General features: G+C 37.3%; 1 protein-coding gene across 2 annotated transcripts in view; it reads right to left on the bottom strand.

Moving 5' to 3' along the window:
- Positions 1–595: 595 nt before the first annotated feature.
- The window catches only part of LOC124791007 (cilia- and flagella-associated protein 251-like), a 140,286-nt gene continuing 122,506 nt past the window's right edge, over positions 596–18,375 (bottom strand). The window contains exons 5-6 of one of the 2 annotated variants that reach the window (XM_047257828.1): positions 9,965–10,119; positions 596–710 (exon numbers count right to left, since the gene is read on the bottom strand). In XM_047257828.1, coding sequence (XP_047113784.1) covers positions 697–710; positions 9,965–10,119 — 169 coding nt within the window. In that variant the 3' untranslated portion in view covers positions 596–696. Of the gene's footprint in view, positions 711–9,573; positions 9,851–9,964; positions 10,120–18,375 lie in introns of those variants that run through there. The other variant, XM_047257827.1, reaches the window with a different exon arrangement.

Genomic DNA, 18,375 nt, shown 5'->3' with positions numbered 1-18,375 from the left:
AAACCCACATCCTTTCGTCTTTCCCTCTCCTTCCCTTTTTCCTGATGAGGCAACAGTTTGTTGCGAAAGCTTGAATTTTGTGTGTGTGTTTGTGTTTGTTTGTGTGTCTGTCAACCTGCCAGCACTTTCATTTCGTAAGTCACATCATCTTTGTTTTTAGATATATTTTTCCTACGTGGAATGTTTCCCTCTATTTTTTATATATATATATATATATATATATATATATATATATATATATATATATATATATATATATACCTTACTGTCATTTCTTGTTAACAATATTAGCTTATTCCCTAGAATAAGCAGCTTTCATTCAGTTAATACTCAGCAGAAATCAAACCTGCATTTGGATAGGACTTCCTCAACTCTTGTGCAGAAAGTTGTGCAGTATACTGCTGCATCCATTTTCAAAATAAGCTACCACTCAAATTCAAAAATCTTAGCAGTAATCTACGTGCTTTCAAATCGAAACTGAAGAGTTTCCTAGTGGGTCACTCCTTCTATTCTATCGAGGAGGTCCTTGAAAAATTAAGCTGATTCTTGTTCTATTGTTGATTGTGTTTACTTAAACTTATGGAATGACTTTTTTCGGGTTCATCAACATTTTATTTTTATCTGTTGTTACTTTTATGTAGCAATTACATGTATGACACATTCAATGACCTTGGAGATTTGCTCCTCAATTTCGTCCTATGGAATTTGACCTGTAAATAAATAAATAAATAAATACAATTATGTTCAAGAGACATTTAAAGAAACATAATTTCAGTTAAATGAAAAACAAAATAAATATGAGATTTTTACAAAGGAAAAAGTAGAATGCTTGAATACAAATGTAGAGACCAAGCTGAAAAGTGTGAACAAAGAGAAATAGAAGTAAAGGATTACTGTGACCGAGTTTTACAGGAACGTAGCCAAAAGACTTAGATGGAAATGGAAGAGGTTATAAAGGACCACTTCTGTGACTGAGAATACAGAAGGGAGTTTGGAGAGAACAGTACAAGGTAGAAGTGGTGCTGCTTCAGTTTTGGTAGTACATGTGAGAGATGGCAGTACTTTTAATAGCATACTTACTTTTTTACCCTAAAGGGATGTACATCCATTCTCTTTTATGCATCATATGAGAAATCAGTTTACTGTAAACTGGATAGAGAAAGATAAGTTAAAGATGGCCTTTGCTTGGTTAAAAGGAGTAAGTTTGGATCGGGAACCAGATGTGCCTGACAAACATGAAACTTTTGAGGAATTTGAGTCAGCTTTTCTGGGAGATTACTGGTTCTAAGAGAAACAAAGTGATGTTATAGAAGATTTTAAGAGAGCTCTGTGTTATGATAGGAGAAACAGGGTGAGTATGCAAGAATACTGTGAAACATTTGTACAGTACTTGGGGTGATAGGAATACTGCAGAGATGCTAATATAGAAGTCACCTCCCAATAAAATATGTTAACTGATAGAGCATAATAAAAATATTAAACACTTTTTGAATAGAATGACGGATGTAGACAGATAGCAAACAAATTATTTGTTTCGTGAAAAGAGAGTCTCTGAGTGGTACCATGAGAACCAAGGTCAAACTAACACAGCAAACCAAGTAAATGTGAGAGGTAGAGGAGGACGAAGTCAAATCAGTTCCAGGGCTAAGAGTAGAGGTCCTGATAGCAGAGTAGAATTTCAGATGGGAAACAGTACCCCACAACAATGAGGGCCCATGCTGGGGCAGGTCAAACACTTGGGCATACCAATGTTACAAGTTGCCATGATGAGACAAGAAGTTTAGTAATATATAGTATGGATAATACTAATCATGGTGATAGAAGATGTGGAAGTGAGAATTTGGTAATTGAGGAGATTGCACCTGAAATGAATTGTAGAAGTAATGTAGAGCCAGTGGGTTCATGTATGTAAATGTTTTCCCAAATGTATAATGGAGTTAAAAAGTACGAAGAGGTGAAGGGAGGTGAGAGAGAGGAAGACGAAGTGATACAAATTGAAAGTGTTGACAATGAAGAAGAAGATAGTGATGAAAGTAGTTGTAAAGGAGAAGAAGAAGAAGAAGAAGAAGAAGAAGAAGAAAGGATACAAGAGATGAATTTCTGTTACACTGTAGCTTTTTAGTATTTTTGTTTTTAGTCCTTTATGTAGGTTTTCATTTCTTGACTCATCACATATGAATCACATATGAAGTCCCTGTTGTTGTATACTTATTCCTGTAGCAAAAAGTGTTACGGAAATCATTGTTGTTACTTTGTTTCATGACACAAGCAGTCTCTCAACCTATTTTGTTTTATGAACCTATGCAATCAACTGAAAATTATATACTTTTATGTTTATGTTTCCTAGCATTATTTCTCCATTTGCATGTTGTAAACAAATTAAGAGACATTGACTACTATTAAATTATCACTGATCATGCTATGAAACCTATTAAACATCCTCTGCCTTAAATGGCCACATTAACTCAAAAAAATTGAGATTCCGCTTATACTTCAAAAAATAAAATTATACACTCCCTACACCTTCATTCATTTTTCCTTGTGTATCCCAAGCTTTACACTGAAAATTTATTGCACTCAATGCATTCACCTTGTCTGTGTCACTCTAACCTTATACAGTTTCAAATCCACTATGTTCTTAAGTGTAAATTTCTTCTTTGCCTTTTCATCTCTAAAGAGGAAAGCCAGTTTTTCCTCTACAAAATTCAAAGATCTCTCTCCCTTCATAATCTCATAAGGAATAAATCCTGTTACATCATGATTTACATACTTGTTACATCTTCAATATTCTCAACATCATCTCCCAACGAGCTGTGAATGCTGGTGCAGTATGTGTGGCACAACCATTCAATTTCCCTCATATTCCATCTGCACGATTTCCAGCTGGATAAGATATTGCTGTCTATATTACTGTTACTCCATGGCAGGTGAGATCTACATGCAAACTGTGACCCTTTATAAGAAAGTATGGTTTTTGGTTTGCCAAATTTCACAAAACTGTCCTTTTCTAATTTAGTTTGAATCACTTTGTCAGTTGATTTATGCAAAGGATAGAGGTTTAAAAATTTAGATAATACTTCCAACACTACAGTGAAATAGAGAAAAGCTCCGTTCATGTTCTGCAAAGAACTGTAAAAATTGGCTGCCAATAATTCAAGCAAATCATGTAGTTTAACACTTTGCGTGGGAAGCCTACAAGTTTGATTAGTAACCTTGGTTCTCTGACACTTGTCACAGGTTTAAAATGGGCACTTACCCTCCTTACCATGTTGTCAAGAATTACACACTCTCTTAGTTTTTGTATATATTTCTTAGCAACTACATGTCCAAAACACAAATGTGTATAAACAATTATATCATCTATGTATTCACTCAGCCAATACACCTTCCAATCTTCTGAATTTTCATTACATCAACTGAACAAAACTATATCATGTATCTTGTAGTATTTAAACAATTTATTGTTGTTATTTGGCTTATGTATTTCCCTTTTTATTGTCCTCCTTATCTCACCATCATTCTGATGCTTTCTCATGTATTTGCAAATTCCTCCTGTTTTCTTCTCTCCCTGAACTTCTTTTATATAAAATAGTTTTACATGATCCTATCTACATCTTGTCCTAACTTTTTTCTCCCAGTAGTTGTCTGGATAATTCACCTGCTACTTTGTTTTGTGTACTTTTGACATACTTGATTTCAAATTCAAATTTTTGCATGAACACTGTTTGCCTCCTCAACTGTGAATACGTTAGTCTAAGTTTCTTGAAGAAATGTAAGTGCTTGATGAGCAGTGTAAATGTTAGTTTTGATTCATCATGGACTGTCTCTGAACTTTTTGTATCTCCAAATTATCACCAAAGCTTAATGATCAATCACTGTAATTTCTACTGTAGCTAGTCAGTGATCTGTTTGCAAAGACTGTTTTCCTATGGTCTTCCTTTTCATCATTTCAAAAATTTTGAAACAATTGTACTCCATTACTGTATACACTAGAGTCAGTTCCTAGACAGAAAGGTCGACTAAGGTGAGGATGGTATAACATTCTGATCTCATTCAAATCCTCCTTAAAATGATTAAAAGCTTTTTGACACTCAGCTTTCCAAACAAAATAGCTACATTAGGACTTAACAACCTGTTCAAACATGGGTTATTGAACACTTGACCAGAAACAAATTTTGTATAACAAAAAATTAGACAAACCCAGAAGACTTTAACTGTCTATGATTCCTCAGAGATCTATATTCCTTAATTGCTCTTATCTTTTCAGGGTCAACTCTAATGCTGGTGATGGATAAGATCCTACCTAAGAAAACATGGTAACACATTTTACTGTTGTATATTGACACAAAGAACTTTTAACTACTAATGAATGGTGTGCTGACCACAGCAAGATTGAAGTGGTTGTGTCAACAATGGCACAGACACTTAATTCTCTGTTTAAACCAAAGATTAATGATTTACAATACAATCGACTTGATTCACTGTCATAGCATGGATGGATATACTGTGAAAAGTGCCACACCACAATTGCATTCCATAAATTTGAAATTTGCAGCTAAAGTGTGTAACAACTATTATGATGTCAGGATACGACACACTTAAATGGAAAGAAGCATGTTTTATTCTTGTTGTTTTATGCAGATACACAGATTGGAGCTAATTCTGCAAGCACTGAGCATACCTGTTACATTCACAACTGGCACTTATGATCAAGGATATCAGCAAGACAATATCAAATACTGAATCACATCCTCAAGGATCATGGACTATCGACACGGACATCGACAACTCACTGGCAACATCAAGTAAGTGGAAACTGTTTTGAAGGAATATTGGCAATCAATGATGTAAAAACTCTTCATATAGGAACAACAATAACTTTTCTTGGCCATTCATTTTGCATAATTGTAAATTGCATATTGTAATATTATTCAACAGTGTTGTGTAAAGGAAAATTGCCTCTCACCATATAGCAGAGATGCCAAGTCACAAACAGGCACAACAAAAATACTCTCATAAATGTAGCTTTGGGCCAGAAAGACCTTCGTCAAAATTAGACATGACCACATACATACACACTCACACAAACACAACTCACACACACATGACTGCAGTCTAAGGCAGCTGAGGCCACACCCATACTTGGGTGCCCGAAACTGCAGTCACGTGTGTGTGTGTGAGTTGCATTTGCGTGTGTGTGTATGTGTGTATTCACGCCTAATTTTGATGAAGGCCTTACTGGCCAAAAGCTATATTTGTGACAGTCTTTTAGTTGTGCCTATCTGCAACTTGACATCTCCTCTATATGGTGTGTGGCAACTTTCCTCTTCACAATACTGTTACTTTCCATCCTGGATTTTCCATTGCAATATTATTCACCTTTACATTCAATAACATTCAGAACAGCAGTTAAAGGTTGGTTTCTTTCATGTAATTATTTCTTTTCATAACTGTAATAACTTTACAAAGCAGTAAATTTCTGACACAGTCATTTTTGCAAGCAATAGTTACGATTACTAATGAGATAAGAGTTAAAGACTTTCAATTTCTTTTCATGTAGTTTGTATGTGTTTACCTATATTTGCATATTTTGTTGTTAAACATTTAATCTCATATGAATTATTGTGCTCAGCCAATGAATTTTGTACTCTACCTCATCAATCGCCCTTGCATTAGTAGGTAGAAACACATCATGAGTTGTTCAGGTTGTTTTCAAGAATATTTTGTCAGTGGTAATCTGTTCAATTTGGGGCCAATTGGTGATCATTTGTAATGTTACAGTTTTGGGTAATTACTTGCATGTGTGAATGTAATGTTCAGTCAAATTGAAGAAAAGTAGAGTGTTCCATTTTCCAGTTAACTTAAAATTTCGGCCAAGGTAACTTTAGGAGAGAAGGATTGGAGCAGTGTCAGTCCAAGTAGTTGAACATGGTCATTTCTAGCCCAGTTGAGGTTCAAGGAGGTGCTTTTTGGATCATACAATTACATTTTGTGATACACACTGATCCACTGTCACCACATATGACATCCAAACTAATTAAGATATTCACACTGTGTTCGGCTTCACACTACTACACAAAATTTTTACATCATTGAATAAATCAAGACCTAGGAGGCTGGGGCATTGCAGTGTCAGTTTTGTCTAGTTTGGTCTGAATATGCCAGTCCAACACTAACCCTTTTTGAATCGTGATTTTGCTTGACTCACAACAATCTGTAACATACACAAACAAAAATTTTTTTGGTTGTCATGTAAGCCAAATGTGGTGTGAATATCTTAATTAGTTTGGGTGCTGTAACACATTGAGGTTATAACATGCCTTTTTGAGACACCCTGTATGTCCAGTGATAATTCCTCTAACAAGCTCCTGCTCAGCACTGAATGTTTCAAGTTCCTTGTTGCAGTATGATGCTACTTCTTGTTACCAACTTTGCTGAATGTATAAACGTTTCTACTTCTTCTAGTTTCACTTTATAGTTTAGTGACCATTGCTGCTCCTAAAACCTCATGGTAGCTGACACCAGTTTAAATGTGACCCTCTGAAAGAGGTCAGATCCAATACATTTTCATCATGCTGCGCTTCTGCACTATCTGCTCTAGCTAGTTTTCAGATATGGGACTTAACATAGGTTCACAAGGTGTTTTTGTACTGCCCACTTACAAAATTGTAATTATACCAGTTCATTGTTGGATGAAGGATGTCTCCACCAGTGATGACAGTTTGACTGGTGAACATATGCCTACAAACTGAGGTTTCGTCTACAATTTTTGGTTACATTTGAGGGTCAGTTTGATGGTCAACAGAAATATTCAGTTATGTGTTTATGTTCACCCTTGAATTGAGTCCCATCCAATAATCTTGTATGCACCTTCAATTGTGTCTTGTTAGATTAGAGTTTCTTGTAGTATGCAATAAACACACCATCTCCATTTTTCATTAGTCTATCTTTTTCATATACACTTAGATTTACCCCAAAAACCTTGCTGCTATCAATTTTGGGTCTTAATCAGCTTTCTGTGTGTAGTATTATGTGAAATCCACTGTTTTTTATGAGTACTTCAGACTCTGCTACTTTGTTGTGAATACTTTTGTAGTTGATCCCTATGATTTTAAAAAGCCTCATCTGATGGCAAGGGTTGGAATGGGAGGATTTCTTTGGATCCCATACTAGTACTTTGGGGTCTGCTGTAGCAAACGTTACCGGAACTGTATGGAGAGTCACCTTATCTAGAAACTCCTTGAGTGGAAAACATACTTTCAGTTACCTGGGTGTGAGTCTCTAAGTTGTAGTACAGACCTGACCCATTTAGGGCGTCCTACAGTTCCCAAACCTGTGGTGCACATCCAGGAATTCACAGTCTCACATACCACGTAATCCTTAAAGCCTCTGGTTCAAGCCTTTCACTCACCTCTGGGACAGGGGGTCTTCATCAGTTAGGGGGGCAATGACGAATGTTATAGATTGTGAGCTTCTTTAATACCCCACAAGAAGAAAGCTCTTCTCAAATTTCTCTGCCAAAAACTGGAATGAACAAAGTGTGAATGCAGAGACCTTACAACAAATGTCACTTGTTTTAACACAATCTGCAGTTTTTTGCACATTGTTCCCTCAATGGTTGCCAGAACAGCCTGTTCAACATGTTGAAAGAGGACTCCACAGCAAGGTCATCCATAGGACAGTTTGTGTGGTAGAGGCAGATCTGGAGGTATGATATATTTTTAACATTCTGGAAGACAAATGGTGGCTTCTTGTAACTACCCACACAAAGGAGCCAGTTCCAACATTGCTAGAAATCTGTCATTTTCTTGAAAGGAAAAATCTGACTGCACTACATTTCTTTCCTTTGCCTGAGAGTTGCAGAGGGAGGACAGGCTTGTTGTTGGCTATGGCCACCCTTATGGCAGGGATATACATTGATTGCATGAGGTGATCCTTCCCATCCCTTACTGCCATTTTCTTAAGAGTTACCATTATTTGCCATACACCTGAACAGCCAACAATTAACAAGCTGCTATCCATTTATTTTTGCCTCCCCTCAACACGGGAAACAACAGATTAGCCAACAGGTGAGGTGTATCTTACTGATTCGATTCCTGTTTCAGAAGAAAACAACACCTCAGACTTGTTGGTTAGTGGTTGGCTGTAATAAGCTGAATTCTCACTTGTGCATATATTCCTACCACTGACATGTCCTCACAGATAGATATATCTTGCACTTCTTGTGGAGGAGATGGTATCCACCGGGGAGCAATTACATGAGGTACCTTTGGTACCACTGTTATGACAAGAGAAAAACTGTACATGAAATTTACTGTTCCCTTGAAGGTACGTGGGATTTTGAGTCATGATTTTTTTTTTTTTAATTTGGGTTATGCTCATTAACTGTTTAAAAATTGTGGAACTTTATAATGAATGTAGAATGCACTTTACCACAGACATGTCACTCACAGTCAAGTGAACATGTGGCTAAAGGCATTATATATCTCATCGACAGGCCATATCCTCAAAATATAATAGAAACTGTGATTCCTCTGGTATGTTGGATACGTATCCTTTGACAGCCCACCCAACACACATAGTCCCAGCAACTTTCAATTTAGTGACAGCACTCTGACCAACTTAGCTACAGCAGTCAGAGCAACATCCAGCTACTAAATCATCCTGTGCCCAAGAACAGTATTTGCATTGTGCCTGGTGCAATGTTTTGCATGTCAGTAAACAAATATTTTTAAAATGATGTTGCTGCTTCTCATTTAATTTCAGGATCTGTTAAACTGCAAGGTTTACAACTACCTTTACTTTCTGCAGCAACTAAATTTCAACACCAATATTGCTGTTATGACAACAGAAAAACCTTTGATAAAATTTATTGATTACCTGAAGCTTGGAGCTTTGTTTTGTACCAAGTTACATTCACTAACAAAATTACATAACAAAATCAAAAATAGTTGAAATGTACAAAAATGGAGACAATATACATTGCTGCTGGAGAGGAAGGAAAATTTAAAATAATATAACACATACTGCAGGAACTGTAGCCTGCAAATTCTTATTTACTATAGACTATCTTATCCACAGCATATGTTACTTCTAAAAATTATCAAAACTATACCATTATTCATGTAGGTATACACTGAAAATTGGAGAAATGGAAAAAAAATACAATGGCCAAATTTGAATGGAGCAAAATAGATTGCTTTCAAATGAATATGATCAGTCACAACAGCAATATTTTTTTTTTTTTTATATATATGAGGTTATTGGTTTCAGCCTGTTTCAGACCATTTCCAGACACACACCATGATGGTATGTGGTGGTTATGAACAAAGCAGACGCTACACCTCAACTGCTTACATCATTTGTTTTGATGTAGTGACTGCTCCATTCACAGCCACCATCTACCATGACAGTGTGGGTCTGAAGATCGTCTAAAACAGATCAAAAACGCTAACATTACATATAAAAAAGGTTTATTGTGGTCATGAATTTTCATATTCACTTTTAAATAACAAACATTACTGATACAGATTACTACTTCTGCTATAGCATGAAACACATTTTTCATAGCACTCAATATTCAAAAATACCCAATATGTCATTACACACATAAATTTTGATGTAATCAAAATAACAATTTTCTTTGAATTTTATATGAAGTTTTTAGATTTGTTTCTGAAGCAAATGTTTCTGATACAAGTGATTCTACTCAAACATGATGGAAATACAAGAAATCAGCTTTTATTTGTACATAAACATACAAAATATAAGGAGTTTTCTCTTAGTAGGTTTCATGACACCTTCTACATTATTGTGCCACAGATGAACATTGCCGTGTTAGTGTCTCCCTCTGAAAACAGTGAAAACCATAGGGCACAACAAAGCACATCTTCTGCAAGAAGTGGCTACCAAGTCTAATTAGTATGTCAAGAACAATTGGTTTAGTAAGTATTTTCCAACATACCTTCAGGATACTCACTGCCATATGTCCATACCCAAAATGCAAGTGTTTGCTCTGGGTCACCACCAACACTTACTAGATATTTTGCATTGTGGCTCAGTGCTACAACTCTACTTCCATATTCACCATGAGGGTCAAAGAGTGTAAGAATAGGAACACTGTAAAATCAAATAAGAGAACTAAGCATAACATTATAGCAACTGAAATGTGATTGACTTTGTGCACACAAATCACAAAAGAAGTAGGTATTACAGCAGAATATGAATACCAAAAAACTATGCTTCTATATTTCTTGTCTAAAATATTAACAACAAATTAAGATCACAAACATGACTATTTATTTAATTATTTACATTTCTTCTTGCACGTATTGATCACATGACTTTTGCAAATGTCATAGTTTACAAAGGTGTAGTAGCATATCAATTTGTGTATAATGTCACAATACATGCAATATTTATCTAAAAAGGTTGATAGACAACATGTACAGCTTTGAATTCTTTTAGTGAATACCAGTATTTATTTACAAGAAAAGATTTTAATTTGTTTGAAATGGATCCCAGCATGTGCTCTTATGGATTCTGGCAATCTGTTGTACTAGATTGAACCACTATTATACGGACTGTGGTCTGTTATATCCTCCCCATTGTGATACACAATAAGAAGAGAGGTCCAATCAGCACAAGTCATCACATGGGAATTAGCAGCCTATATAAGATGATTTATACACTAAGAAAAAAAATGGTCTCAGCATTGACTCCTGTAGCACACCCTGCATTACTGTTTCAGTCATAGATGAATGTTGATTTTTCTCAACCCATTTTGATCATGTATTTTTTTTAATGTCTGCAGTTTTTAGGTACCAGTACACAGTCAGGAGTTCAAGAGATGAGTGTATGATACTGCATGTTCTCAGTTTCTGCAAGGCAAGAGCGTGGTTGACCAGATCAAAAGCTTTTGTGAGATGTAAAAATATGACCACAGTATTCTTTCCCTCCTCTAGATAGCTACAGATTAGGTGCAAGAATACTGAGACAGCTGTTGTGATGTAGCGATTTTCTCAAAACACATGTTGGGTTTCTGTCAGCAGACTTTATTCTGTGGAAAAAGCACTAACCACATGCAAGTCTTGCTAACTCGAAAATGTACTAGATGTAGGAATCAGTGGTATTGGTTTGCAGTTTATGTATTGGACAATCCTGTTGTTTCATGCGTTGAAAAATATGTTATATCCTCCTGTCACCATATCAATTGGCATAGTCACTAAATGGTAATTAGGAGGTTCCTTTGAGGAGCATCGTCAGATGACTAAATAGAAAAGGACCAATCATTTTTTATGCACTGGTCTGACAACCCTCCTCTTCAGTGCATTGGGAAACATACCCTCTCTGGTACAACAATTATTGAGATATGTAATTGGTTTAACGATAACATTGATGCCTTTTTAATTAGTGATATGGAGTGAACATCCCAACCACATGCTTTTTAGTTGTAGAATTATTATGCTTATCTTTTGTCCTTTTACTTCCTCGAATTCAAAGCCTTTGTCTGTCGTGTAGTTGTGTACTGGGTTGCTGAGTGTCTCTGTGACTATGTTCAAGAGATAAAATCCTGGTTAAGAATGTTACAAACAGTTATTTCAGCTTCTATCAGATGACCTTCATGCCTGATATTTATTGCTTCCCCATCTGTGTTCATACACGTTTTACAACATTCGTTAATGAGGTTCCAGAAGGCATGACTTACATTCACTGACTCTGTTATTGATTCAAGGTGGACTTGGTTCCTAAAATTTAGGATTTCTGATTTGAAACTTGGTATTGGTAAATTTTTCTTTTAAAAATTTACAGCCCAACTGATTTGTACAGTATACAGAGGTCACAGATATTCCGTCTAAGCTTGACTAATGTAGCTAATAAGTTTTAACTTACTCTTTCTCCCCACTGATTTGGAATTTTTTTTTAATTGAATGACAGGAGTCAAAATGCCTAAAGAGAAGTGATAGAATTCATTCCATTTATTATCCGATCTTTCTAACTGGTGGATACTGCCACAATTCTCTCTAGCTAGTGTATCTTTGAACATGATTATGTTCATGGGCTTCATTTCTACCATATTATGTTTTTTAGTTTCTGGAGGATCCTCATTTGAGTAATCAATTTTCTGATAGTAATGATCAGAAAACTGAAATTCTAGGTCACTGAACTTCATCATATTTGCTAACTGCGTAGTCTGTCCTACTAGAGGTGAAATCTGTAATCCTGGTGTCACATTTACAAGATTACATCAATTCAATAAGTCTTACAATTTTAAATTACTAATATTACAGGAATTTGCATCAATATTTAAATCAGCCAGTACTGTGACATCATCAGCTCGAACTTCATCAATTGTCTTACTGGGGATGTTGAGGAAATGATCCAACTCCACATTTAGCAGCACCCAACACTTTGTGTTCCACTGCTCTATTCATTTGTAACATATAACAATGCCAGACAATTCAAGTGATCCTATAGTGCAATACTGTTCAAGAAATAACAGGGTTTTCTTCCTCTTTCTCTTCACAAAAAAAAAAAAAAAAAAAAAAAAAAAAATGTAGATTATGTTCATCCATGAAATCTTGCAGCAAGTGCAGTTTATTTCTTAAATATTATATCTTTAAATGCATAAGGTAGAATTGCTTTTTCTGTTCAGTTTTGCAGTGTTTGCTGTAGCAGAAAGATTTATTTTCATGGGAGAGATACAAAGTTTAAGTCTTGTTAACATTTACATTAAAATATTTGTATGGTGTAAGAGCAACTTTTTTCTGTACACAAGTTTTCAGTTCCATCCTGGACAATGGAGGTTCATTTCATAAGCATGAGAGAGGGAGAGATGTTTGTATTGTTTCTCTCTTGTGTAAATCACCATTCAACAAACTGAGGCAAGTTCCTCTGGTGTGTAGGGCATGTTACTACTTCTGCTGCTGGTGGTAATGATGTTTCAATTCCTGGTTCACTTGCAAACAAACTGTTTTCATTTATTATCCCTTTGACTGTTGTGGATGAGTTAAATGGTCAAGATGTGTTTAAACATGGTCTCTGGGTTCTCCTTAACCCTTGAGTGAGCATGCTGATATTCATAACAGGAGCAGGTGGGCAGCACACATTGTACACATGTAAAGAATAGCTGCCTTTATGTTACCAAGGTAAATATGTATGAGCAAAATCACACTTAAATCTTAGTTTAATCACAGAATGATAAAATAAACTTATGTGACTCTACCAACTTTCCCTGTGGATATGTTGCTGCTGGATCATGTTGTGCAAATTTCACAATATTTCCTCATAGCAACTGTCCAACATCTTCAGGTGGTTCAACCTTGCTCGTGGCTAGGTACAACTGATGGTATCCACACATCAACACCCTGTTTCTAGAACACACATGCAAAGAATGCAAAGGCATGCAGATCATGCATGCACAATGATTTGTAGATAGATGGTGCCGTACTCAAATGCCCTCTACCAAAAATCACAGATTGGCTCTCTTGCACATGCGCTGTACACTGTGTTTACTAACAGCACGGCCAGATGTTACCCACTAAAGACTGTATCAGACCAATGTTGTGACAGATCTGTTATCAAAAAATCTCGATTTTCAGATCACAGCCAATGGTGGGTGTGCTCAGTTTGTAATGCCGGAAATGTGTGTCCTATTTCCATCTATTGCACTGCAAATTTTTTTCCTTATTTTGTTACCTGAAGATATAACATTTCTGTGTCTTTATATATTGTAATTGTTTTACTGTTTGTATATATATATATTTATGCATTTATGTCGATGTATAATTGATTTGTTTTGTAAATATTATTTGTATTTTTACGCTGGGTCTTGCCTAGGGAAAACTATTCTATCGAAAGATTACATCGATAGGTCGTGTGGAGAACCAAAGTGTTTAGGATCTTTGGGAGTGTGAACTCGGCCACGTGGAGCGCGGGCAGAGCAGACAGAGTCTGGCTGGAGTAGTGCGGTTGAGCAGGTGTGTTGTGTGACGCTCCCGTGAGTTGCCGCGCTTTCGGGGTTTGGCAGCATGTAATTGCGCTCGACTTGCTATGATAGTTTCTGACGTGGTGTCGCAGACGGGAAGCATTAGTTGGCGCACATCAAGAGCCCATTTCACCTGGTGACCGTGTCGAGAAGGAGGCGCGCCAACATCCAGCTTCTGCAACAGCAACGGCCGACAATGAGTGACTGTCACCACCTCCTCGATCGACGGCTTCAAACCTTCAATCAACCAACAAGGAAGACTGGAAGCACGTAAAGTTTTAGAACTGTATGGCAGACCTCAGCTTTTAAAACTGTTGCATCACAAAAATACAGCAACTTAGCATGAACCTTTGTTGCTCATTGTCCCAATTGATTACCAGGTAGGGTCCCTTCCTATTCTGGAATGAACCCGAGTGCCATTGAAATTCATACGCCAGCATTAAAGTAATATCATTCCATTTCACTGATTTAATTTCAAAGTTCAGTTAAAGTATTCATAGCTGGCTACAATATTTAGATTACACAAGCAGACATTAAGAGTGCGAGTTTTATTACCATCTTTTAGCTTACCTGTGACTGCAGCTAAGCTTGGTACGTACAGAATTTTACTATTGTTAATTGTTCAGAATCATTTAATTCAAGTTCAAAGTTAAATCTCTTATTTCTAAATTGCGTAGATTCAAGTAGCTTTTGAAATGATTGTTGAGGTAGCCCAAGACTAACCTTATTACTGAATTTCGTAGTGCTTGAGAAACAAATCTCACTATTAATTTCAGTCACTAAATTAACTTTCAATTTTCCGGTTTTATTAATTCTTTTGCTAAATTAATTCAGAGTGTAGCGAAATTTATTACTTCTGACAAACTTTCAGTTTTCACACAACACATGTCAACCTTCAGTTGCCGCGCTTTTAGTGCTAATTATATATGCAATAACCTTTTCTTTTCAGTTATTATAGTAGTTGTCCATAGGACTGGCGACCGTAATTTTCCCCAAATCTCAAATATCTAATTAACGCCAATTAATTGTTAATGTGACGACCGCACATTTACTTTCTTTATTAATTTTACCCTTTTCTCAAAATTAATTTCCACCAATTTCATTTACATTTTTCCTTTCATTTAAATGTAATCCTTTCCTCCCTCTTTACCGACACATTAACTTCGGTGACGATTGCTTTTCCCAAATTTCCATTGGGTACATGCGGTTTAATTTTTCACGGTCATTTAGGTCAATAACTGAGGGGGAGGTTACACGTGGTGACCTGGTGACAGGACAATCTTCGGACTTGAGGTTTGCTCTGGACACGAATTTTGCATTGTGCAAATCTCGTAACAAAGTACTGGTTACGAACAGGTCATTACGTCAGTGAGAATAAGTAGTGGGAGGAATCCTAATTAGATTTGAGATTTGGCATTTTTATTGAAAATTGGTAAAATGAGTAAAGGCAACAATTACCATAATTTGGTAGACTTGGGTACGGAACAATTGGTCGAACAGTGGGAAACGCGCACCGCGGTACCCATTGTTCAGGGGCAGGCGGCTAGCATGAAAGAGGCGACCGCCGAAACGCAACAAAGAGCAGAAATGGAATTCCAAACTTTAGAAAATGTTTCGGAATCGGAAGTGATAATCAAATCTGAACCCATTGATGACGAATACGGAGGGAGAATTAAAGACGCACCCGCTACGGAAGTAAAACCGCTGGTTTCCGGGAATTTAGCTGATTTATTGAACGTTTTGATTAACGAAATCAAAGCTCAGTCTAGCAAGATAGAAACTCAATCGGCAGAAATTAAAGCTCAGGCTGCCAAGTAAGAAGCTCAGTCTGCCAAGCAAGAAGCTCAGTCTGAAAAAATTGAACGGAAGCTAGACAATCAGAACAAAGCTATTAATGTTGTTAACAACAATGTTGGAGCTGTTAACACAAAAGTTGATAAAATCAAACAAGATATTTTTGTGATTAATACCGAAATCGGTAATGATAGGCGTTCAGGCGGAAATTGCGAGCATAAATACTCATTTTTATTCCGAAATTAGCAGAATCGAGAAAAGTGTAGGAGAAGCAGTTGCTCCGATCATCGAGAATAAGGTGACGGAATAAATTCAATTAGTGAAAAAAGAGGATCAAAAGAAGGTGGAAACTTTAAAGGCTTTAGTATCCGAAGTAGATACCAAAGTGAGGAAGCAGGCTAATACCTGCGAAGAGAAAAAGAGGGAAATGGAAACGCTTGCAACAACTACTTGCCAAGTAATTACGAGAGTTTCGGAAATAGAAAAGAAACTTGACGAAAAACAGAGCTATGTGCCAATCTGTGCACATAGTTTGCAATTGTTGACGAAAGAGGAGCGGTTCGACCCCTTGAAAAAAGGCGGTATACACACGACGGATTTCATTAAAAATTGTGAAAGAGTTTTACCCAGATCATGGACTAATGAGAGAAAACTTAATGCGGTTATTGACGTGTTGGCTGGTGATGCCAAGCGTTGGGGCTTACACCTCAACATCACAAACCTCACTTTTGACGAGTTTAAAAATTTGTTTCTGGCTGAATACCGGTTAGAGAAAAAACAACAAAGTGTCTGGCGTGAATTTGTCGTATCGAGGCCTTTCGATGTGAATTCACGTGGCTCGATGAAGGAGTTTTGTGAGGGCTGGATCCGCAAGTTGGAATATTTGCATGTTCGCCGCACGGAATCTGAAATAGTCTGGGAACTCTACAAGAAGCTTCCAGATGATACAAAACGCTTCGTAGGAAGCAATTACAGGACAATCAATGATTTCCTGGAAAGAGTTGAGGACGAGGACAATTGGCGCAATAATCGCGACAGTGGTCGAGGCCATGGTAACAATAACGGGTACCACAGCAACCACAACAATGATAACTATGGGAATAATGCATACCGCAATCTTGGCAGCAATAACAATAGTGGTTCGGGCCGTAACGGCAATCGGTACAATGCAAATAATAACAGGAATGACGGAAACCAGTATCATACTAGCGTGATACGGGCTTCACAGAATAGTAATAATGCCAGAGGGTGTGATCAGCCGCATCAGCAGCATCTGGGGAGCGTATCTGCTGGGACAAGACAGGGAAACCATTAGCCGCACTGGTGAGGGGTCGATCGGGCGTGGAGAAATTTTGACGGCCCAATAACAGGAGAAAACCCGGGTGTCGTCATTATGAGAATTCCATATGGAATAATCGACGGTGGGAGAGTGTGCCAGTGTTAAGAGAAAGGAGTGCGCCCACAAGTAATAGATCAGCTGCAGACACGGCAGTAGAAAATACATTCACTGTCAGTGATAACAGCTTAAGTAGTGTTCCGGAAATCGATTATAAAGTGGCAGCTGTAACACCCACAGCGAAACTGGAGATTGAGTTTAAGAATGATTCACAAGTGTTGAGAGAAGATCAGATGTCGGATAACACGTCCGTCATCGAGCGAGGGGATGCAGAGAGGGATAAGGTCTGGTTAAGGCAGTTCGGTCGCTTATACGGCGAACTAAGAGATTATAGGGGCCTGTATGGGAGAAGTGTTTATGGGGAGCGCGGGCAGGATTTGCCGCGTCTCGTCCCACAGGAAGATAGTGTTTGTGAAGTGATAGAAAGTTCTGGCCCTAACTGGCAGACTTTACCAGAAATAGTTGATGTTAATGGGGAGCATGAGCAAGATTTGTCGTGTTTCGTCCCGCAGGAGTTGGATGTTGAAGTAGTAACGGAAAGTTCTGGCCCTAACCGGCAGACCTTACCGAAAGTTATAGTGATAGAAGTAGCCGACCCATCAGACGCAAACCTCCAGTTTAAACATTGTGAGAGTATTAAGGAGAAAGAATATGAAAATTTTAGTGATAGCCGGACACGATTGGTAGAAAAGCATGTAGATTACAGCATGTATGAGGTTAGAGCTGACGTTATACGGTCAGACGGTAGCAGTGTGGGTTGCGCAGATCCAGAGGAAGTAATTGCAGATACTACTGGGCACATTCCTCCGGGTAGATTGGCAGATGAGATCAATCTGACCAAAGAGGAATCAACGAAGGTGACAATTAGTGATTTGATAGCAAAGCAACACTCACTAGTTGATGAGTTACAGGAAAAGGTTTCGGTATTGGAGGCGAAGCTACAGACTAAACCTCAGGATAAACGTGTTGAAATTAAAACTGTATGTGAACAGAGGCTGAAAAAGCCACCAGACAAGCCGGATTTACGATCAAAGAAGCCGGATGGTTTTTTCTGGAATGACCTGGATATAGACGAGGATTTATTGTGGGAAAATAAAGAAACAGTCAAGGATAAGTGTAGACAGATAGGAGTGTCTGTTAATATGGACGGCCTACAACTAAACGTGTTGATTGACACTGGTGCAGAATTGAGTGCTGT

Source organism: Schistocerca piceifrons, chromosome 1 (assembly GCF_021461385.2).
Source record: "Schistocerca piceifrons isolate TAMUIC-IGC-003096 chromosome 1, iqSchPice1.1, whole genome shotgun sequence".
Lineage (NCBI taxonomy): Eukaryota > Metazoa > Arthropoda > Insecta > Orthoptera > Acrididae > Schistocerca > Schistocerca piceifrons.
Note: the sequence above shows the minus strand (reverse complement) of the source record. Positions and strands in the feature narration are given on the sequence as shown.